Genomic DNA, 25,351 nt, shown 5'->3' on the forward strand with positions numbered 1-25,351 from the left:
ATGGTTTTACTTATTGTCTTTTAGTTCAAGCCATTGTGAGTTTTGGAGTCTTTTTCTATTTTCTTTAGTCTTTTTGCGTCCAAAACTAAACACAGGCCTCCCTTAAGTGTTTACATTCCTAGTTGTTGTTTGTTAGTGTTAGCCACGATCTTTTTGAAGTCAGAGCTACTTCATTATGCGTTTCCTTGCTCTTTTTCCATCTCAAGGTCTATATTGAAGCGAAGCTACTACACTGCCGTTGTAATACTTTTTCTCTAAAGTAAAATGCTGAGACCAGCGCCACGGAACCAGCGCCACAAGGAAAATGCGTCATGGGTCGCGTCACAAAATAGCGGTTCTTTATATCGATTACACCTGGGCGTAACACTAGACAGAACACTATCATTTAAAGAGCATTTAACAAAAACTGCCCAAAAGTTGAGTACAAGAAATAACATTATACAGAAGCTCTGCGGTACCACCTGGGAAGCATCGGCTTTCACTCTCCGCTCTACTGCCTTAGCCCTTGTTTTCTCGACCGCTGAATATTGTGCTCCAGTCTGGCTACACAGTCCACACGTAAAAAGGTCGACAATCAGCTGCACAGCACTATGAGGATGATAGCTGGCACAATTAAGTCGACGCACCTACACGTAAATACAAAAAGATCATGAACAATATAAACCTACCGATCCACCAATATACAGAGGATGCACGAAATACCCGTCTCCGTTCTAGAAAACCACCAATGAAAATTGCAAGAATGATACATGAGGAGTTCAACATCACGAATACATGGTCCCAAGAATGGAACGAATGGCAAAATAACATGCCCTGCATTACCCACAAGCCACCAGGTTTTGATCTTCCACGCAAAACATGGTCCACTCTAAATAGGATCCGAACCAGACATGGCAGATGTGCATACATGCTACATAAATGGGGAAAGAACCCGTCTCCTCAATGTGACTGTGGGGAGAACCAAACCATCGACCACATTATTGAAGAGTGTCCCTCAAGATCGTATAATGGTAGCCCTGAAGACTTCCTGTTAGCAACTTCAGAGTCAATTGATTATATTAATACACTTGATGTTTGTTTGTAACTATTTAAAGTTTGTTAAATACCTATATTACTAGTGTTTGTGTATTTGTTCTAAATGTGATGTAATTGCCATACGATAAATAAATAAATAAATAAATTGTTAACTATATAAATGGGGATACTTTCATTTTGTTCTTTATATATGTTAAGAAATTTTTATCACGGTTAGAATTTGTGGATGTTAACTTGAATGTTTCCGCTATTGTTTCTAAGAATTTCTACATGGTTTGTTATTGACTATTTATTGTTTACTTATAATAAATCGATTCCTTGATACTTTTGGTTTTTGCCAAATCATCTTTTAGCTTCTCTCTTGTGATTTTATCATCGGTATTTTAATCATTTTCTGGCTTGCTACTGCATATTTTTCTTTATTATATTTTATACAATATAAAGTGTTTCATAGTATATACTTTAACACTGAAATAATAAATATGGATTAAATTCTGACTCCAATTATTTATACCTAATATATACTCTAATTAAAGTTGTTTGTCTAAATTGTAAAACATTTTAGTAACACACATTTACAGTAACAGCTCATAATATATTTTAACAGTATTGTCTTTAAAAAATTACCCAATTAATCATAAAATATATATTAACTATTCCACCGCGAATGATTTTCCCCTTAACAATTACTGTTTAGAAATTCTCGATGAACAAAATGATTAATGTTCACATTTACTTCATCTTAATTTCCGTAACTTTAGAGAACAATTAGAAAACCATGGTAATTATAATTATTTATGGTCTTTTTGGCGCATCTGGTACAGTTAAAATATTAAATAGTGGGAGGATATTTGGGAAGATTTATTATTAGTTTATTGATGTTTTAATAATATTAATGGGATGGATATGTATTTTTTCTAATTTTCAAAATTTAAAACTGTATTTCTCAATACATTCTCAATACTTTTATCCCTAAGAGAGGATGTTTTTTTTTAATTAAATTTTATATATGTTAGTAATATGACATCTTAAGTTATATCAACTTTAATCGTCTCTTTCACGGACGTGTCTTGTCTAAAAGTCTCCAACTAAGATTTTCTTTTCGGAAGCTGCTTTTCTTATATTTTTCTTTCGGGAACTTGCAATCTCATTGTTGAGTTCAGAAGTTGCCAAAGCAGTTGAGTTAGATGAGTGATACACTAAATAGCTAAAAAAATTTACAATACCATAGAACAGATACAGATTTAAACTTCAAGATATGAATATCGTCATATCCAAAATCCACCACCACCGTGTAAATAAAATTTGTTATTTAGTTGGCATTGCTCACCTTACAAGAAAGACGGTTATATAAACGGTATAAATGAACAACTAACAGATTCAAAATACCTATTTTTCGGTCAATCAAGACACAAACGCTGTAAAAGCTTTATGAACTGCGAAGAGCCAAAAAATCACCATCTATCATCGACGTAAATAATTGTTAAAGTTGTATTTGATAGTTGATAATGCTGACCCTAAGAAAGACCTAGTAGCAGGGTATGAATTACCGTATTCTATCTCGAGAGCTATAAACAGATCAACCCTGTATTTCCCCTTGTAATTCTTAAGTTACATATTGAATAAGAGTCATAAAATACTTTCTAAACATTATATTTCCGTAAACGTCCGTTGTTTCTATAAGGTTACAGACAGCTGTCTTCCACTGAACATGCCAAGGTCACAAGGTCATATTTGATGAATAGGTATGTCAGTATAAAATATGGACTACAAATGAACGTTAAGAAAACCAAGTGCATGATTATTTCTAAGCAACATACAGTAGGAAGGCTAGATATCGAGGGAAAACAAGTAGAAAGAGTGAATAACTACAAATATCTGGAAACCTGGGTAAATGAAAACAATGACCTAGAAATAAGGACAAGCTTGCAAGACAAGCATTTATAAAAATGAAAACAATGTTTGTTAATCGAGACCTTATTCTGGAGCTGAGGATAAGAGCCTTAATATGCTACGTGTTCTCGACTTTGTGGTATGGAATGTAAAGCTGGACACTAAAAGTGGATAATATAAAGAAGTTGGAATCATTTGAGTTGTGGTGCAATGAAAGGATTTTGAAAATACCATGAAACCAACGAGTTACAAATGCAGAAGTGTTAAGAAGGCTACAAAAGGATTGCGAGGTCATAAAGCTCATCGAAACAAGAAAGCTGCAATATTTAGGCCACATTACCAGAAGTACAAAATATGAGATATTAAGGCTCACAGTGCAAGGTAAAATCAAGGGTAAAAGATTCATAGGAAGACGAAGAATTTTCTGGCTAAGAGAGTGGTATAGTTGCAGCTTAGTAGATCTTTTCAAAGCAGCCGCCAATAAGGTACGGATAGCTGTGATGATAGCCAACCTCCGATAGGAGGAGGAACTACAAGAAGAACAATTGCAAATTAAACTGGACAAGTTGGGTATTCAAACTGTAGGTACGGTGTGTCCTAACAGATTGATAGGATGTAATTTCTTTACCGACAAAGATATGAAAAAGAAAGAAAGGGAGAGTTTTGAAGAACTTGTCTACAAGAAAGAAGAAATAACCCCTTAGAGCAGTCAAATAGTACGACAACAAGCCGGTGCATTTACTGAGTTCATTTGTAACCACGTATCCTACAAGTTAAGTTCAAAGATGGGACAAAGCAAAGAAAGAAATCATTCTTGTGGAATGTCCTAACATTGTAACGTTTTAAAATAAATGTATGGGCGGAGTGGACTTAATGGACTCGTTAATGGCTTTATATAGAACTAAGATTCATTATAAAAAGTGGAACCTCCACATTGTGTTCCATATATTTAATTTAAAAGTTGTGAATGCTTGGTTACTTTTTAGAAAAAAACACAGTTACTTATTATAAGAAAAAACTATGAACTAAATGTTTATATTTCAAAACATCTATTGCCATTTGTCTTTGTCAAGAGGGTAAAGAGAGGCTCAAAAAAAAGGGGAAGGCCCAGTCAATCTATAATATAACAAGAAATAGATCAGAAAAGGAAAAGAGGACATATCGCTTTTCTACCGGAGAAAAACATACGGAAAGACGAAATAGGCTTTTGGACTAAATTTTCAGAAAAGCACAGTCGTTGCAAGAAACCAGGATGCCTAGGCGTGCCAAAGGTAATATGTGAATAATGTTATGTTAATTTGTGCTTTATATCTTATTCTAATTGCTTTGTGGACTTTTAAGAGTTACAAACCCAAAATAAAGGAAATGAAGAATTAAAAAAAATCTTCAAAAATGTTTCAATTTGATTCTATCCTGGAAGTGTAAAACCCAGTTTAAAGAAATTATATCTATTAACTCTAGACGATAGAATCTAATTTTATTTTTTAGTTTCATTGTTTAAACATTGAGAACAAATTACAGTTTGCCTTAAATAAAAACACTACAATAACTTCAAATCACAACACATGCTAAATTTGACCTTCTGCTTTCTAGTATTAATAACAAGCACAGCTAAATGGTTGAAATTACACAAAAAAGGACACATTTATTTATTTATAACCAGCAGTTCCTTAATATCCCGAGTCTACAAAAAGGGTAACCAGTCACCTGGTAAAATTAAAGAAGTATGAGTACACATTGCGAAATCTCTCAAGATACTTTCTTAAGATTACTGAGCAAAGTATGATTGTTTGTACCTGGATTTCTCTATATATTTTTAATAGCAGTCATAACGAAATTTACATTGCTCTGAATATACCTTAGAGCTAGGCTGAAAGGACACAACAGCATAAAGTTTTTTATTCACTATAACAATGAAAGTTATTAAAATTATAGTGTAATGATGATTAGAATCGCGCTTGCAAATTCTCTTCATATGTATATGGAAAATAAAACAAAGGCTTCAAAACAAACAGAAGGGTATTTATCAATCCACAAAAGGGAATATTAGTTCTGCTGAAACTAGAGAACAATACGATAATGGTTTCGTAGCTTGAAATGTTGAACGTGAATAGCTAATCTCCAAAAAACAAATCGTATACAACTCAACACACTAATTCTAAAGGTAAACATTTAAATTAGATAAAGATCAATAAATTTAATGCTTCAAAATAGTTACAGTTTTTTGAAATTGCACTAAAAAGTAAATCTTGAGACTCGCTACAATGCATAAAGCTATCTGTGATGGTTTCCAAATGCATGAATCTTGTATAGGTATGATACAGAGACTCGGACAAAGCATTAATTAGACAAAAGGGTATTTTTATAAATTTTTGTAACTTATAACTGACGTAGACGTTTTAAACTTAACAAAGCTTTCGCAACAATATGCAAGTTAGAATAAATTATCTGCCGGAAAAAGTGAGCACTTATATAAAGGAAGAATAGATAAAAGCGATGGCATTCAACAAATGAATCCAACAAATCAAACAAATCCTCTCCTAATTCTCGCCATTCATCTCTGTTGTTTTTAAGACGTTTCCACATTGGTCCTGCAGTTCTTTTAATATCATCGCTCCAGCGCATTTGCGGTCTTCCTCGTGATCTTTTAGCTTCATATGGCCGCCAATTCCCGATTTCTTTATTCCATCGGCCATCCTTAAGACGTTTATTATGTCCAGCCCATTTCCATTTTAGTTTAGCTGCCTGTTCGACAGCATCTTTTACTTTTATCGCCGCAATAGTCTCTCCAAAAGCTTCTGGACCAAACTCATATCTCACAGGAACCCAATTTCTTTCTAGTCGAAAGGTTTTTCACTTAATCGACTCGTACCAAATATACTATAGACCTCTTTGTTTATTACAGAATGTAGTTCAGTTCACTGCTATCAATCCTTGGGCTCGCTCCATAGACACAATACACCTTTCACAATTATTATTTAACAAGAACTCTGCTAACTTTTACTGCAGCATATAAAACAAAAACAACTTGCTTCTTCCGACGTTTAAATCACAGTAATCTTCCCTTTATCAGGCAAAACCTGACTTTCTTCACTTCAATCCCTCCTTGTTTTCACCAATCAGACACACACATCCTACATACCAAGCCATCCCTTTCGACCAATCAAATTCTGTGGCTTTTAAAACACAAGTTCAATGCTATTATGATATCACATAACCTTAGTATTTCCAAATTTTACATAAATAAGATATTTTCTTTGTTTTCAAGTTTCTAGAGACAATACAGCTAATACTACTTCGGTTATTGTATACTTATCCCTGACCACAAAACTTTCTAATTCTTTGTCCAATTTCTTTGTAAACAAAAGACTTAAATCTTATATTCTAAAATTGCTGTCTTTGGGCTATTAACATTAATCGTTTATGAGAATTCCTCTATTGTTTTCGTATATTAGCTCACAAATATCTATCTCCTATCTGCCTACTTTCTACTAAATTAGAAAAACCATTACTCATTCAAATATTTGAAACTTACAAATCTAATTTTCCTCATTATAGGGTGAAACGACTTTACCGGTCGGTGAATTAAATTTTTTATTATTTATTTTATTATTAATTTATTATAATAAATTTAAACCATAACAATATATATTACTTATTAAAGACAAACTAATAATTACATCTTAAGAACCATAGGAGTATAAGATAAGTGTCTGTAAGCTGTCCACGTCTGTCCATATTTTCACTTCTCAGCTTTTTCTATTTCACATGGTACTAATGTTAAGGTAGATTTACAACTTAACACAACGTTACAATAGGGATTCTAATCAGTGCTCTAATTCAAAATGAAAAAAATTCTTATCACTGGTCATCTTTTAATGTAAAAAAATAGTTGAGAACTTCTGGTTGCTATAAGTGTGAGATTTTATGAATTAGTGACTGTTTGAAAACATGTGGCTATTATAATAGCTGTAATACTATACTCTAAAAAGGGAGAACGCGGGAGAACTTTTATGCATCTACTATTTGAGCTACTCTTAAGAGTCATAAATTTAATAATGAACCACTTTTTTTACGGCTATACGAAGTAGAGCAAAAATTTTATTCTATTTTAAAGAAAATTGGCTATTTATTTTAGATTTAGTGGTTTTAGAAAAATCCCCGTATAATGCGATGTAGTATATAAATTATATCCAAAATTCCATTATGCGTTTAAACAGAAGAACACAAACAACTTCTGAAACAAATAAGTACATCTTAAATCATATATAATATATACCGTTCATAAATCCAAAGACAGTGGGGGAGCAAAGACTGCAGCTTAACCTTTTTATATTCTAAAATCAATCGGACCTCTATAATAACATGAATGCCAAAGACGATATTCCTATCTTCACATCTCAATAACTCAGCGAGAGACGAAGCAGTATTTTAAAAAAATAACTGGTTTCTGGGAAATTTGGATATGACCAAAAAGATTTTCAAGGGATTTGTAAAGGGTATGAAAGTCTTTGACGAAGTAAGGAAGGATACGAGGAAAGGTCAAGAACATGATATAAAAATTCGAAAAGAACGTCTTTTAAGAAATAAAGTCTCCAATGTTTTTATTCTGTAAAAATATAAGAAATATAAAATTATACTCCCAATAAATTGAAATAATTAATCAGACAAAAAATGATAAAAAACCAATGTTGACAAATTACAATCGTTTAAAATATTGCTTTATAGTAAGTAACAGTTTGTTGCTAGACTTCTGCTGTTTAATTTATAATTTTGTTTGTATGGATATTCCAGGCAGTGTCAGTTTGAATATACCTAAGTGTAGTAATGTTAGGTAGTACACGATGGACAACATATTTATAATAGTATATAGTGTGGTGATAATTTTGTCACTAACTTTGTCTCACGTCATATAAATAGCTAACTACTTTGAAATTTGAATGGTTAGGTTTTTCCTTAACGCCTCAAAAATCGAATGTTCCATCTTTACGAGACATAACCTACTGAATATTGATAAGTGTAAATGATACTTTATGGTATCCAGTATCAAATAAGGTAACTTACCTTAGAATTGACCATTTATACAAAGTATAGAATCAAAATATTTATAAGGTATAAATTTTTTTTAAATTCATAAGGAGAAGCTGGTGGGGAGCAGATCCACAATCGTGTTTAACTTTTTATAAACTTGTTATAAGGACCATCCTGGACTACGGATGTATGTTATATAGATCAGCTAGTTTTTACACCCCAAAACGATTAGAAATCGTTTAAAATACTTCCCTAAGACTCTGTTTGGCTGCAAGTTAAAAAAAAAAATACACTTTTGAGTGATTCCTTATCTGCCCTTATGCATCGCTAACCCAATTAATGTAATGGCTTCTGATATAAATTCTTCTTCTATTAGAGAATTAGAAGTGAGAGTTTTTAAATAAAAAAAGTCAATACGAATTAAAATTCACTTTGGTGAAAGCTCATCTAGGACTTCGTCGCAATGAAATTGCAGATTCCTTAGCCAAAAAAAGCATTACAACTGGACAGCATATCAAACACAATTTAAGAGCTCAAGAATATTTATTGATATCTAGAGTACCTTTAAGGGAAAATAGGAATTGCATTGAAAAACCTATTTTTCTAATAACCTTACACGATACACACTATTACATCCAATTATTCCGATAGTTTTGTGGCACCAAGATTAAGATTTTACAAGAAATGATATTGTGACTATTTGTAGACTAAAATTCCAATATGTAAGCTTCCCTTAACACTTATTACTCCAGTCGTCAGAGACGAAAATGCCACTGAACCTCTAAAAATGATACCAACAAGCTAAATTTTGCCAAGTTTATTCTTTTTGGGACCCAAAAAAGATGCAAAAAAGTTTACCACTTTCACCCCCGGGCTTTCCCCTAAAACCCCACTCGCACGGAAGTAGAAACGCAAAAAAATCAATTTATCAAGAATCTGTACACCGTAGAAAATAATGATTTAAATAAAAAACGTAGCTAAGATAATTTTAAATAAAAATGTTTACAAGCATTTTTTGTGTAGAATGAACCGTTCTCTTAGAGACAACGCTTGAAGCGACCGTCGATGTTGCATGTCAGATCGACGGTAAAAATTCGATATCTTTTGATTCAAGTGACCTATTGACAAAAATAAAGATGTGTTTTAAAGGTAAAGAGTTCACCTTTTGTATAAAGTTTTTGTATTTTTTCGCAAATGAAGTCAGTTTCTATAAAGCTGTTTAATAAATAAACTTTGCGCGATTTTTGCCAAATTTTACGGTTCTCTTGAAGTTAATAAAGTTTATTATTTTTATAAATCGGTTGTAGTGAAATTTTCATTTTTGGAGATCAGTCTTCAAAACCTATAACATGAAAACTCAATTTTGATTTTTGTTAACAAATATGAGGCATTTGAAATATGACTGAAAACGCAGAATTTAAAGTTTTACATTTTACATGTTTCAAATGCCTTACATTTGTTGCCAAAACTCAAAACTAAAATTTCATGCTATAGGTTATGGAAACCTCATAGTTGTCGGTCAATGATAGGAATGCATTGTATTCATCTCATGAGAATCATAAAAATAATCATGTAGGTAACACATTTATTTACTACATAATCTAATCCATCTAATATTATTCATTGATTTATTGATTTTTACCGTAAAATGTAAATTAACCTTTCATAATATACTTATAATTCTTATTAGTCCAGTCGACAGATATTTGATCTCTAAAATCCTTTCAATTCCCAGTGTTACTACCTTATTTACAGTGAACTCTAATTTTCCTTAAGAATTTGTTACCACCACTACAAACAAATAAGTATTTAGCATTTAGCTATGGAAATAACATTTACGGTACTAAATATTTTAAATAAATAAATGTCTTAAGACAAATAAGACAAATTAAAAATAATATCTTTAAGAAAATCTTCTTAATATTTACGATTTTAGATAAGCCGTTATATAAAATCTGTGATTTCTCATTTTGTCTTTATGTAAATTTTCCCAGCATTTTCTCTCAAAGACGAATATCGATTTAGCTGGGAAAACGTTAAGTTGATGCTTTCAGGTAGATTGATTTAATTAAACCGAAAAAGAGCGTTTAGGCATTGCAATTTTATAGCTAAACATCCATATTTTTTTACCTGTCTACGAGAAATTTACCTTTTTTTTAGCAAAATCAGTACAGTTTCTTTAAATTTTCTGTTTGGAACAGATAGTCTGTCAGATTCTTAGGAAATTATTGATTAATATTCTCATTGCACTTTACTGTTAATAATAATGTTTTTTTTTAATGGTTTTTGTTGAAAATTCCAAAAGGTAGAGAGATTATCTGTAAATTCTTTGAATGCTTAAGTAGAAATCTTTGTATACAAAAATTCAACATTCAAGACAATAGATTATACGGAAGCGTTTAGGTAGATAAACCATATCGATGGGTAGATTCTTTTGAATTGTGTTCTGAAGAGTGGAACGAGTGGGTTGAAAGATGGGAAGCCATAGCCTGCAGTAACAAGTAAACAAAATTAAGTTTAAGCTAATCAACAATAAAATAAATTATGCAATAATTCAAAATTCTCAGGGCTCATTTATCATATCAATTACCTTTATTTGGTGTCTTCTAGTATTTATCAGTTGCTTGTTTTATTCAGGAAATCAAGGAGAATAAAAACCATTTATTTATTATACTATAAAACATATAAAAAGATCAAATGTTCTAGTAACCTTTATCATGTACAAACTTTCTTATCTGATTGCCAAAAAAAAGAATCTTTAATTTTGTTATCAGATTTATTTAATTTAATGTGAAATTTGCTCTAATTAATTATTACTTAAACAAAAAGAAATTTGAATTCTGTACAAATATCCTGATGTTAATTTTACTTACAAATTACTAATTTATTCTGATGGATGAATTCTACTTTTTAAAATAATAAGTTTATAACTCTTTATGGATACACTTGGACAACTATTCTTTGATTTTTTAGGGAAGGTTTGTATATTTTGTTTTTGTTCTGCTAAATTCTGCTGAACTACACCATAACATGTATTATTCACTAAGAAATATCACCTTGAGCCTTTGTTACCCGAGCAGACGATAAATATTCACTTATTTTATATAATAACAATATAATCCGTATAAGTGCTCTTCTAGGAAAAATATAAAGTTGTAGTTGTATTATCTTTTATTATTCATTAGTAAGCTTACAAGTTAGTTTCGATTTCAGCTACTTATTACCGATTGATTTATCATAATAATGTTGAATAAATCTATTAAATAAAAGTTTCATTTAGAGTGTGTCCAATTATGTCGGCATCATATGGGAAAATTTTTTATTATAGATTTTACGAAAAAAATTATTCTTTGTAAAAATTTGTGCATGGTCTAAAACCTCAGGTCCCAATTCTCGACCAGGCACAATTTTTTTTTTGTTTTGACGTCTACATAATATGTGGTTGTCCTAAATTTCGTCTAATTTTTCTTCTTGAATAACAGTGTTTATTCCTTTGTCTCCATCGACTTGTTGGAGTTTTTTCGGGTGTGTTTGGTTTTGTTCTTTTTCTTGGCGGACCTTGTTCATTATCCTACAACAAAATGCAATAGTATAACAAGTATAACCATTTTCATAATTTGAGTCACTTCTAGATTGTACATAGTCAGGATCACGGTCACTGTCATCAAACGTCGACTTAACTTCAGTATTTTTCTTGCTAGAATCGTCAAAACTCACAGAAATATCTGAATCGCTTCCACCCATGTTCGCCATTTTGATGTGGCTTGTCATTATGTAGATTAGATATTAAATAAATTAGACCTATGCAATAGTGTTACCATAGGTTTATCGCGTCATATATTAAAGAAGGGCGTAAATAAATTTTTAGTGGTTTGTTATACTATTACTCTATTACTATAACCGAGCATAGCATTAACTCTTTTTGAACTCATGTGTGGCTTGTCATTGTTTCACATTAAGCCCTTCAATTAATAACAAAATGGGTGAAAAAAAAGCCAAACTATTTGTGGGGCGTTACCAAAACTATATGAAATAAAATTTTTTTTGTTTTTTGGAACTTAACTTAAAAATAGTTATTTTGACAGTCATTTTTCTCTGAATAATACTATTATGTATATTTTGTAAATAAATCAATTTTATAGATTATTTTTCCTAACTTATTTTGATATAGATATCCAACTACTAAATTGTGCTCATGAAATATATTTTTACACCCTGATTCCTGATTCCTTGAAAACTACCGAAAGGTAAGTGGAACTTCAAAACAATTTGCATATTTTATGTAACCTGATAAGACAGCAATCATTTTCGTGTTATTTCCTGGTATTAAACCCATATTCATAGCCATTGGAGACTTTGTTCAAACACTTCCTAATAAGTGTATCCAGAGAGACGGTTTCCCGAATTATTTGATTAACACAGTCCAGTAATTTAGCCAAGTAAATTAGTTCAGTGGTTTAGTTTAATATTATATAATGGCAGAGCGAAATTCTCGGAACGTTTTTATTTATGTTAATTTTGTAGAAATTAGGTTATAGTCTAAAAACAAAAAAACAAAGTAAATTCTAAACTTTCAATTAAAAATAAATATACCATTATTGCAACAGAGAATTATCACGAATGTAAACCTATGCCAATAAAATCGTGGAGAAACAAAAAACCGATTTAACAATTAATAGAAGATAGAAGCATTCGTTAGCGACGACTTAGCTAGATAATAAACTGCATGAAGTAGTATCCATTCACAAAATTACATGTTGCGATTGCCATTTTCACAATATGATGGTTTTGGACTGGTTTGTTGAGATACAACAGAAGAGTACATTGGATTACTTTGAGAAGTATTAATTATTATTATTATAGGTATTATTGATATTGTTATTAATTTTGTTCTGAAGCTATTTTCTTGTGGCATTTTAAATTAATTTATATTTAAATGGGAATAAGCCACAATTAAAGGTTAAAATACGTTTATTGACGTTTCAATTTCCACTTCGGAAATCGTTCTCAAAATACAAACATTAGTAAATTAAACAAATTTTGTTTTTTGTTACTTAGTGAAAAATTCTTCTAATAATTTAATTTTATCTGACTCATCTATATTGACAATTCAGACATACCTTATACATTTTAAAGTAGACGACTTTAAAATGATATTGCCAATATTGTTGAGTTGCGTTCCTGGGACGACTTTACTTATAAGATAGTTCATTCGATTACATGAAATCAACTTTAACTTGAGAATATCCGTCAGAAAAGATCATAACATGTAATTCGTCTTTAAAAAGACAAATACATGCCATGATGACAGTAAAATTCTCCTGTTAGTGATTCCATAGTAAATTATGAGGGAAAAACCAGGAAAAAAACCTCATAATACTATCCCGACATGGTAAGTATTTGATCGTGCATTTAGTTTACCTTCAATAAACACCAAATTCCGATTTTATATGTTTGTTATTTAAAAAACATAAATGATGTATTCTCTATACGTTACTGACTTACCAATACTGGTATTTTTCTTTTAATAACTTCCTCTTTCAATATGGGTAACCAGATCCTACTACATTCTACTATATTCTGAATGATTCAAATATAGTCCTAAAAGAAACGGATGGTAAAAAGAGAAAAATCAAAGAAGCGGCTCTAATTATGCTAAATGAGACCAATTGTGTCGCGAATTCCTCAGCAGAATGTAGTAGGATCTGGTTACCCATATTGAAAGAGGAAGTTATTAAAAGAAAAATATCAGTATTGGTAAGTCAGTAAAGAGAATACATCATTTATGTTTTTTAAATAACAAACATATAAAATCGGAATTTGGTGTTTATTGAAGGTAAACTAAATGCACGATCAAATACTTACCATGTCGGCATAGTATTATGAGGTTTTTTTCCTGGTTTTTCCCTCATAATTTACTATGGAATCACTAACAGGAGAATTTTACTGTCATCATGGCATATATTTGTCTTTTTAAAGACGAATTACATGTTATGATCTTTTCTGACGGATATTCTCAAGTTAAAGTTGATTTCATGTAATCGAATGAATTATCTTATAAGTAGACTTCGGCAAATATGCATATTGCATATTTTGCATATTGTGCATATTTTATGCAAATATTTCATATTTTGGCATATTTGTATAAAAGTTTGCATAAAGTGCATAAAAGTTCAGATTTTTATACTGTATTTGAAAATTTTCATACCAATTTATTTCAATTCTTGTATAAAATTTTGTAGTCATTTTAATCAAGAAATGATCTAAGTACGTAATCTCTACAGGTACAAAACATTTACAATTTTAAAGAAGATCAATTTAAGTAGCCCTCAACATTCTTAGAAAGTCTCGGTCACTGAGGCATCCAGTTATTGGATAATCGCTAAGGGTTCGCTCATTTGCATTTTATGATCTAATCCCCAAATCTATCTATAATTTATTGTATCTTAACAGCAGGTAAACGGCTAATAGTTTTGTTCCTAATTTAGGGATTTTCCAAAATCTCCCAGTTTATTGAATTAGGTACCTAAACATTTCTAATTTGATGCTCAGATTTGTAAATCATTTTTGTTTTGATATTCAAAGCGTAAACACTCGTTGTGCGTAACAAAAAGTAAGATTGTGATTTTATAATGCCTAAAACAACCAGTGCTTCAACTTGGATTAAACCTTATAAAGAGCTGTCTATGGATATGGGAAAAATCTACTGTTCAGTCTGTGGCAAAATTGTAAGTATCTAATATTTTCTATTAAATATCTAATATTTCATACATACAGGGTGTTTCCAAATGGCACTTACAACGTTTGACTGTAGATACTTCTCGAAAAATTGAACAAAACGATATAGTTAATGAGGGGTCAAACTTATTTACTTTTCGAGATACAGGGTGTTAAAATTAAAAAAAATTATATTCTTTTAGTTAATAGCAACAATAACTTTAAAAAGAATAAACGTATTTACTTGACATTTAGTACTCGCAGGTTGTTTTTAAATGAAAAATAGCTTCCTTTAGTGAGAAAAAATTGTCCATGGTACAATACAATGGTGTGTATTTAGAAAAATTTTTCACCTTTACTTTTTTTTATGAAGTCAGCTATTCTAAAACACAATTATTTTTATTGTAATTGAATTAACAAAAAAAAAACTTTTGTTGAATTTTAAAATAAGTTATATGATGTACTAATGGTTAGCAACAAAAACTAATTTGTGGATTAATACTGCATTTAAAACACTTAGCGAGTGTTTTTTTTTCCAAACCAGTTATTTGATTAACCAAAAACACCTTGTATATTTTTATATTTTAAAGGTTGGGTTAAAATAAATGTTTTTATTTTTATTTATAGATAGCATGTGAGAAGAAATTTCAGATAGACCAACATGTGAGAACTGCTTCACTCATTGCAAAAAAAGGAAAAATAGGAGGAAAACATCAAACTTCAATGGCTAAATGTTTCCAATCTACTTCAAAAAAATTAGATGAGCAAGAAACTTTTAATGAAGACTTGTGTCGCGCATTAGTGTCTGCAAACATACCGCTTTCAAAATTAGCAAATGTAAATTTTAGTTCGTTTCTAAAAAAATATTGCAAACTTAATGTTCCAAGTGATCGGTCTCTAAGAAGAAATAATGTGAACGGGCTATACTCGTCGGTGTTAATTAATATTAAGGAAGAAATTGCAGATAATTATTTTTACATATCTGTAGACGAAACCACTGATTCCTCAGGAAAGTATATTGCTCATTTATTGATTGGTGTTCTTAAAGAAGATACCTTACCAAAATTTCATCTTATTTCATGCCAGCAACTTGAGAAAACAAATGCTTTAACAATTTCGCGTTTTATACAAGAAACATTAGCAACTTTTTTTCTTCCGACAACTGTTCCTTCTAATAAATCACTGCTTATTTTATCGGATGCTGCTCCTTATATGGTGAAAGCAGGACAAAATTTAAAAATATTTTTCCCAGATTTAATACATGTTACTTGTGTAGCGCATGGATTAAACAGAGTTGCAGAGGAAATACGAAAAAAGTTGTCAGTGTCAAAAAAGTATTTCTTAAATCTCATATAAGAATTCAACTTTATAAAGAAATGCTACCTAACATTCCTCTTCCACCACAAACTATTTTAACGCGATGGGGAACATGGTTAGAAGCAGCTAATTTTTATGCACATCATTTTGTTAAAATAAAGAACATAATTGATACGTTAACAAATGAAAGTTCCCAATCTCTTTTGGATTCTAAACAAACTTTTCAGAGTAACTTGCTTCAACAAGAACTTTCATTTATAAAATCAAATTTTAGTTTTGTTCAAAAAACAATTACTCAGTTAGAATCACCAAAACTGTCATTGTTCGAAAGTACAGCATTAATAAAAGAATTTGCGTCATGTTGTCGGAACGTTAGAGGTAATATTGGAAAAGATATTTTAAAAAAATTTGAAGCTACTATGGAAAAAAATAAAGGTTACCATATTCTTTCTGAAGTAGTCAGTGTTCTAGCTGGAAATATTTCGGAAACAATTAATTTAGAACCAAATGTTTTGGTTAGTTTGAAAAATGCTCCCGTTACATCAGTTGATGTTGAACGAAGTTTTTCCATATATAAATATATGTACTCAGACAGAAGCCACAAGTTTTTGTTAGAAAATTTTGAACACCACTTGGTCATTTATTGTTACCATAATTCTAAATAAGTTTATTCATACTTAAAAATGATGTAGTTACTTAAAATAAATGTAAATCTTAACGAATAGTAGGAAATATTTAGTTATGTACACTTTTTTTTTAAATAAAATTGTTACTATTTTACGATTTTTTTATTTATTTGTATGCATATTTTGTAAAATATTTGCATATTTTCGGGTAAACACGTGCATATTTATGTGCATATTTTCTACATTTTTATTTGCATATTTGCCGAAGTCTACTTATAAGTAAAGTCGTCCCAGGAACGCAACTCAACAATATTGGCAATATCATTTTAAAGTCGTCTACTTTAAAATGTATAAGGTATGTCCGAATTGTCAATATAGATGAGTCAGATAAAGTTAAATTATTAGAAGAATTTTTCACTAAGTAACAAAAAACAAAATTTGTTTAATTTACTAATGTTTGTATTTTGAGAACGATTTCCGAAGTGGAAATTGAAACGTAAATAAACGTATTTTAACCTTTAATTGTGGCTTATTCCCATTTAAATATAAATTAATTGTTATTAATTGTTAATAAAAAACCAGTCCGGTGTTGTGTTGATATGACTATTTTGTTTAGATCGACTTCCAAAATAAATATATTAATTCAATCTAATTAATATTCTTTTACTCACGTTTTACGCCTAACTTTAATAGACAGGTATATCACTTTTTTTTATTTACTATGGTGAAAATACTAGTATAAAAGTGCGAATTTATTGGAGCTGAAACTAAACACACTATGTGGTTCGGAAATCAGATCCGGTCTCCTAAATCCTTCTTTTAAAATAATAAATTAATGATTCTGGCTGCATGTGAATACACCATAATGCAAACAAAAGAAATAAATTTTCCATGATTCTGGTATATTGGGATGTCCTTTTTTTGGTATATATGTATATAACTTACCCAGATTTAACGTTAACGTCAACCTCCGGCCAACTGGTTCTTCTGCAGCAAAACGTGATTTGCTTATCGGGAGTAGCACGCGGTGATTTTTGCCGAAACGAGCCCGGTCGACGCGAAGGGCTTACGGGAATCGGACACTCCAGATTACTTTTGCGACGTTGGACGAGGGCGACGGCACCCGGAGTAGGAATAACTTTCGGAAAACCTGGAGCGTTGCCATCTGCTGAGTTGCTTCGGGAACCCGACGGTACAGCTGCAGCTTCGGCTGCTGTTTCGGTTCGAGAGAGCGAAAATCTGAAACAAAGGAAACTTTGAGTATATGGAATATAAAATAGAGGAACTTGAATATTATTTCGAAAAAAAAAAAAAACAAAATTCTCTTATTTAAAGAGAATAAAAAGTTTTTCGAGTTTATTAATTTCTTCATTTCCACTCTTATAAAGCTCTTATATTACTTTTTTGTGAACCATAAAAATCATGCTATAATTCTATTTCAAGTTTATGGGGTTATCACCCTTAACTTTGGCATCCATCTTGGGAAAAGGAGACAAAGGGTTTTTGCACTGTATCTTGTAAATTATCAACCCTACAAACAATTTTTGTTGATCTGACCTGAAGCAGTATCTTCCTATGAGGCCAGTACTTTACTCGGGAAAAGAATCCATACCAACTACTAAAACTCTAGGAAAACGAGTTGTTGAAATTCTAGTTAACATCAAAACACGGTCACCAGATGTGTGTCTATGCTTTGATAGATTTTTCACTACTATAAATACCCTAAATTTTTTATGTTTAGGAACCTATATCGCCAATCAAGTAAACGTAGGCAAATTTTAAAATAACAAAATGTTAAGGGGTGATATGGGGTATTTAATTTCATACGAAGGAATATTAGCGACTAAATGGAAAAATACGAAAGAAATGATGCTGATGTCCAATTGTCACAGTACAACTGTTGGAATTATTAACAAAAAGCTGAAAACTGAAAAAAAAACTGAGTTTACTTGTTTAGAGCAATTATTTTTTACAATAATTTAATGAGGTGAGTAGATCTCGCCGATCAAAACGTTAGCTCATATGATATGGACCGAAAATCTGCGAAATGGTGGAGAAAAGTTTTTTATAGATTAGTTATGTACGCTATTGTAAATTCTTGGATTATTAACAAGGATTTGCATAAATGATGTATACAAGATAATCAAAAATTTTTACTTTTGAATTTTCTGGCGCCACTAGCAGAACAGCTAATTGAAGATCAAAATCAAATGTAAAAAGATGAATAAGTGGCCGTTCTGGAAGAATATCTAAACTGCAAAAACAGATGATCAACGTTGGAGACCATGTGTCACAACAAATACCTACAAGGAGAAGGTGCTTTAGATGTTCACAAAATAAATCAGAAACTCGAACTACGACTATCTGTGTGCAATGTGCATCTATGCAAAAGTTTATTTTTACCACATTATTCATAAGAAGTAAGGTTTTTTTTGTGTAATGTACTTTTTTTTATTTTGAATATGTTTATTTCTTTACTGACGGGATTTATGTATCCCACCATTCAACAATTATGGGACATATATGTCTCATGTCGTTTCTAAGGATACAAGGACACGCAACAATGTAAAAAATCAATCACTTTGTTAGGTTTCTAGGTATCAACGAATATCATTAAAGTCATTCTTAAACAGTTTTATTTAGCTACAATGAAATCAATACTTAAAGGGTTAAGTAGTTTTTTTGTCTTTTAAGTGAACAGATATCAATATTCTTCTCATAAAGTTCTTTGATTATTTTTTGTTCCACGTACCGATTTGAAGAATATTTTTTGTTTTCTCGCATTGATAGACTCTTATATATTAAATATTGACAGACTTTTAAAAATCGAACCAATAATTATGACTCCTTCCATTTGGAAATTTAAATTTTACTTAAATAAGATAACAAATTACCTATCGTAATATTTTCATTTTTAAATAATGTCAGGTTTCTTTAAAAATATTTTTAAAAACGTATATTAATACAATTTGGACATAGAAAATTTATACAGCATACAAATCGTTATTTAGAATGGATTATCGAACAGTCCAGAAACAATCCTCGAAAGCGATTATTCCGGAGAATCTTTTAATCATTTTTTAATCACAGAAGTTTGAGAAGAGCATCGCAATACTTCGACGATCAAGTTTCTGGCCTTGTTATGTTCGGCCTTTAATCAAGTGTTTCCTAGAGTCTCGCAATTTCCTGACGGGTTATTCCCTCGAAGGCTTTGCAAATGGTTTCAAAACTTTCTATCCAATTACATTAAGTTCACAACTGTTGACCGAAATATTAAGTAACTCCGATGCAGTAGGAAAGTTAATAAAAAAAGTTATGGCATCCGTTTTCTAAATCGTTGATCGTCAAACGGATAAAGAAGTAAGAGAAAGATTACGCGTTTGTTGGTTTGTCCATCAAAAATTAGAATCGGATGAAAACATTGAGATAATTCAATAAATTTTAACATTCTTTTAACATTTATTAACACTAATTTTATGTCACAAAAGCTATTACACTACACCATTATTCTATATTTAAAGAACTTTTTAATGTCAAGCACTTTAAAATATATTATCATTATACAAGGAAGTAATAAAGATGTACAACAGTCAGTATTAAACATTATTATAATGACATTTCGTAAATTAATGATTTCTCTGTTACAAACGACGTTTTTGTTTTGTGCTGCAAAATATCAAGCTTTATCGAAATTTAGATTCTCGTGTCAATTATCGTCAACGTTATTAAAAACAAGCTGTTATTACAGACGACATAATATATACCTATATAATCGAAGATGTATTGATATAAAGATAAGCGATACAGCTTATAGAGTATATTCTGAAAGGTACGTATTGACATAGTTGTCAGTAAACATTTTAGGTATTCAAAGTGAATTGTCAGTATTAGCCCACATTGAAGTTAATTAGTTTTATCTAATCAGTTTACCGAAACCGTGTTCAAACATTTGTAAATTCAGATAACGTTTCGAATGCAGCTATTGATTTCATTTACGTTGTGTAAGCTAAATAATACTGGCTGGTTATCTTAAAATTGTAAAGTATGTTTTAATTTTCTTGGCGTGTGCCCACAAATCTACTTCTAGATTGACTTTCAGTCGAAGTGAGAGCGTTATTAATGTTTTTTTAAATTTCACAAAAATTATCTATCAAAGAGTATGTGAAATGTCTTCACTGTTATATAAAATACACTGCCGAGATTAAATTTAGGATCACCCCATAATTACAATTTATTTTGTTGTTGTTGTTATTTCTATAAGCATTTGAGGTAAATAAGGCCCCTTACCCTAATTCCTAAAAACAATTAGCATAATTTTTGTTTCTGTGGTTTCAGCGTCAATTTTATATTGCTTGTATTGTACTGTCATTGGGTGTGTATTACAATGAGCCTAAGTCTTGTTCGTTTTGTTTTGGGAAGACAAGAATTGTGGCAGCGTTAGCAGATGGTCACGGTCAGCGCGAAACTGTGAGAAACGTTGGTGTAAGACTCTCGAGTGTGCAACAAGAATGATGATGGTACAAAAAGACCGGTCTACTTACTCGAAGACCTTTTTCATGTCGTTTATTACTTATTTTCAGGTTCAGGCGGAGACATCTACTCTCATACCGCGCGATTTGTGCAGTAGTTGACACAACACCGATCAAGCTGAGAGAACAAGATATGCGCATAAACCATCTTACTAAGAACGAAAAAATGCGTATCTGGATGGGTAAACCTCTGCACGGGCGACATCCGAATGAAGGCAGTCAAAACTATGTCGACAATATAGCGTCGACATCAGGAAAGATGTTCCCTGAAACAGAAGGTTCATGACTTCTCATTCAGGATCAGGTTGTACTAACCAAAAATTACCTGAAATATATCGTCAAAGACCTTCAAGTCCAAAACGACAAATGCCGATATGGCATAAACCATAAACCATCCAACATCTTACAGGAGGCTGCCAGGACTTTGCTGCAACTGAATATAAGGAACGGCATGACTCAGTAGGGCAGATCCTCCATCAAGAGATAACTTTTAAACTGGGACTTCTAAAAACAAACCACCTCCCATATTATCAATACATTCCTGAGAGTATGCTTAAGAATAACAACAATAAGCTATACTGGGATCGCACTGTGCCCACAGACCAAACTGTAGCACCTAATAGACCAGATCTCGCGCTGGTTACTAAACTAACGAGGCAAGCAACACTAATCGATATAGCGATACCTAATAACAATAATCTGCGTGTTAAGTACAATGAAAAGTACATCGCCAAGTACAGAGATCTGGAAGTACAAATAAGGAGACAATGGAGAATTAAAAGTACCCAGACGATACCTATTATTCTTTCTAACACCTTTCTACCACTGGAGTCATTCCGAATAACCTCCTCGAAAACATAAAAAAAGCTAGGTCTAAATGAACATCTAAATAAGATCATGCAGAAAGCTGTGCTACTTTCGATGTCCAGATGCGTGCGAGAATTTTTGGGGGTTACACCGACGTACCAAGTCACCTAGGACTCGATAACATGGAAAGAGTCCCACCAGAGCTCAATCTTTTTGTTACCGTAGGTATCTGGGATGAGTGAATTTTCCCCTTAGAGGGAGTGTGAGCCGTATGGCTAAATGTAGATAGTTGAATAACTCCCAACGTTATCTGATGCGCATGAGTGGTATTTCCATCTGTTAACATAGCCTGTTGGCAACAGAGATTTTTCCCTATGTTAATATCATTTTTCTCGAGTTCGTTTCGTTTTAGATATTCCATGAGAATGTTATATTCTGCTTTGTCTTGATATTTTTGAGCAAGAGTTGTGAAAGCCATTACGAAAGCCAAGCTGTCTATTACTCATATCCGCTTCATACTTTCTGAATATTCTTACATGTCTAACCTTTATAAATATTTTGAATAGTTTGACATTAAGCTAATTAATCTATAGTCATTACAGTGTTTGGAATTCTTGGTTTTTGGTAGAGGAACAAAGGTCGATAGTAGCCATTCTGTAGGTATCTCACCACATTTGAGAGGGCAGTTTAAATTACGTTTAAATTGTCTTCATCTATAAGTTTAATCAGCTCGATGTGAACTTTGTCTGGCCTAAGGGCTCTGCCAGGTTCAACACTATTCAGCTGAGTAACCAATTGCTCTGAAATATTAGATAATAAACAGATTCAACTAACTCGGATCTAGTACAACGATGGAAATTGCGGAAACGGATTGTTATGGCAAAAAATGCGATGAATCGCCTAACTAAAGTTTCTAAAGACATATTTATCTCTTAAAATATCAAGATGAGGTTAGTAAATATGCCAGAAACAGTTAAAAAGTTAATTAAAAACTGGAAACCTGAACGTTTTCATTTTTTATATAACTTGACATTAAAAAAAATGTCTAAAGCATGTCTGAATTCTACAGTTCTCTGCGTGGTTCGCAGAAGAGATAATTGAAAGAAATAAATTGTTTCTTGAAACGTTCCAGGAGGGAGATCTAGATGACGGTCCAATCGGAGGGTCGACCAAATTCAGAATTCAGCGGGTCACTTATTCTGCGTAATCCTTCGAGCTGCTGTAGATAGAGATCTTTGGAAAAAATTCCTTAGGAGTATTGGAAGAAATGACTATCCTCAATAATAGGAAAACGACAAAATAGAGAGAGATGTCAATAGAAAGCGATATACCAATTAGTCTTTTAAGTTCAAGTCATTCACCAAAGTAAATGTCTCATGTGGTTATTTAAACAATAAAGAAAACTAAGTTAAATTGATGCCACAATGTGTATTTGAAATGACAGTTTCATGGATCTTTAATTAAAGAATTAGAAATAAAAAACATCGTGGAGTCTTCCACACAATATTATTATGTTATCATATTTCAATATTTAGATTCAATATTTCAATATTGAATCAAACTCAAAATTTGATAATTTTTGGAAATCCGTTCTGAAATTTTTATGACACTTTCAACTCAATTAGTTAAACAAGTTGACGTTTTTCATTATCTAAAAGCAACTATTTATCATTATTAAGTTTACGTCAAGAAACATTTCAAATAAACAAGAATTCCACATCAAGTCGACAATTAGTTGTAGGTAGTCGGCTTTTAACTTATGCTCCGAAGCCGGCGGAAATTTCCGTTCGAGGTTGCCAGAGGATAAAAGAGATTTGGGAAAATAAAATGAGTGATTACCTGTGGAGAGCGAAGGGAACGCACAAAGACTTGATTTATTGAACTAAAATTGTTTTCCTTATAGCGATAGGTGGCAGAAGTAAAAAATTTGGAATAGTAAAGATATACGACGTTATTTTTAAAAGGCTCTCTTTTATATAAGATGGTGGACAGAAAAAGCCAAATACCTTTAGATTGGTAACTTTACTCTTTGTAAATATTGGTTTATTATTGGTAACAATATTTTGTAAAATTAAACATACATTTTTTAAAAAAGGAAAAGATATAAGATTTGATTTTATGTACAGGGCGCTTGCGCATCCGCTTATACGTATTTCGGCCTAATAGGCCTCATCAGAACGGCTTTCGCAATCGCTCGTGTTAACCTTTTAAATGCCAACGTTTCCATTTTGGGAACACGATAAAAAATATGTTGGATTTTAAAGTGATTGAAATATTTAGAAATATTTTAATAAATATGCTTTCTGTATTTCCCATTCTTGCTTTATTTTAGCTGAGATGTTTTCTTTATTTACAGGTTTCATCTAAAACCCGCGTCATATAAAATAAATATTTACAAAAAACACCTTTATGTACCTTTCAGTATTCATTGTTCATAAAATGGGAACGTTGGCAGCAGCGATACACTGTTATTCAAAGTTCTCTACAGAGTGCCCACGCACAATTGTAACAGCTTGGATTAGTCGCCACAAACTTGTTTGAAGAAAACACGTGGTGTTTATAAAAATGTTGAGTTTTAGTTACGTTTCAGTAGAGAAGTTAATATTTTTTTGGATCCAAAAAGTTTTTATGGCAAGTTGGCGGCAGTAAAAAAATGTATAAGTACCTACTTAGATATATATTTATACACTTAGATCATATCTATAAAAGGCACAGATTTCGGAAAAGTGCACTAAACGACGTACAAGCTTTAAGATCTGCAGAACCAGTGGATATTATGAACGATCAGGTGTTTGATATTCCTTATGTAGACCAGACGAAGTAACTGGTGAAGTAGAAACTCATGATTATGAATCTTCCGAGATAGAAAATATATCGGCTTAAAGTACATGGAAAAAGAGGAAGGTTGGAGTTCAAGTTCAAGCTTCCACGCCACCAAGAGTAGGCGACGAACAATTAGGCAATGACTACTGCAGAAGATATGCATATTAAGATATACGATTTGATAGAATAAATCATATTTCAAGAAGTACATAATAACAAAGATGTACTGTACAGTACCTATGCCAAAGAAACACACGTTTAGAATGATATAAAAAGTGTGAACATAAAAATTTTTGTTATGGTAAATATTATAAAGCTTGCTAACCAAATTGAAAATGTTTATTTTGTAACCTCAGGTTTATAGTTTTAAATTAAATTTTTTGAGTTTTGTTATTATGTATGGAATATAATATGTTTTTACTGCAATGACATTACTTTGTTATATAGTTGTGACCTATATATTATGCCAATGTTCCTATTTGGGAACATGTTTTTCTCTCAAAACACCGTATTAATTTTTGTTTTTCGCAAAATAAAATGATAAAATATACCCCAATAACAAGTTTTTTTGAG

The 25,351-nt window shown here is 31.5% G+C and overlaps 1 protein-coding gene across 1 annotated transcript in view; it reads right to left on the bottom strand.

Annotated features, from left to right (window-relative positions):
• The window catches only part of unc-13-4A (BAI1 associated protein 3), a 225,044-nt gene that overhangs the window by 165,844 nt on the left and 33,849 nt on the right, over window positions 1-25,351 (bottom strand). Inside the window, exon 3 of the mRNA XM_072530868.1 lies at window positions 17,565-17,858. Within this exon, the coding sequence (XP_072386969.1) occupies window positions 17,565-17,858 (294 nt within the window). The remainder of the gene's footprint in view (window positions 1-17,564; window positions 17,859-25,351) is intronic.

The sequence above is a fragment of the Diabrotica undecimpunctata genome, chromosome 4 (genome assembly GCF_040954645.1).
Source record: "Diabrotica undecimpunctata isolate CICGRU chromosome 4, icDiaUnde3, whole genome shotgun sequence".
Lineage (NCBI taxonomy): Eukaryota > Metazoa > Arthropoda > Insecta > Coleoptera > Chrysomelidae > Diabrotica > Diabrotica undecimpunctata.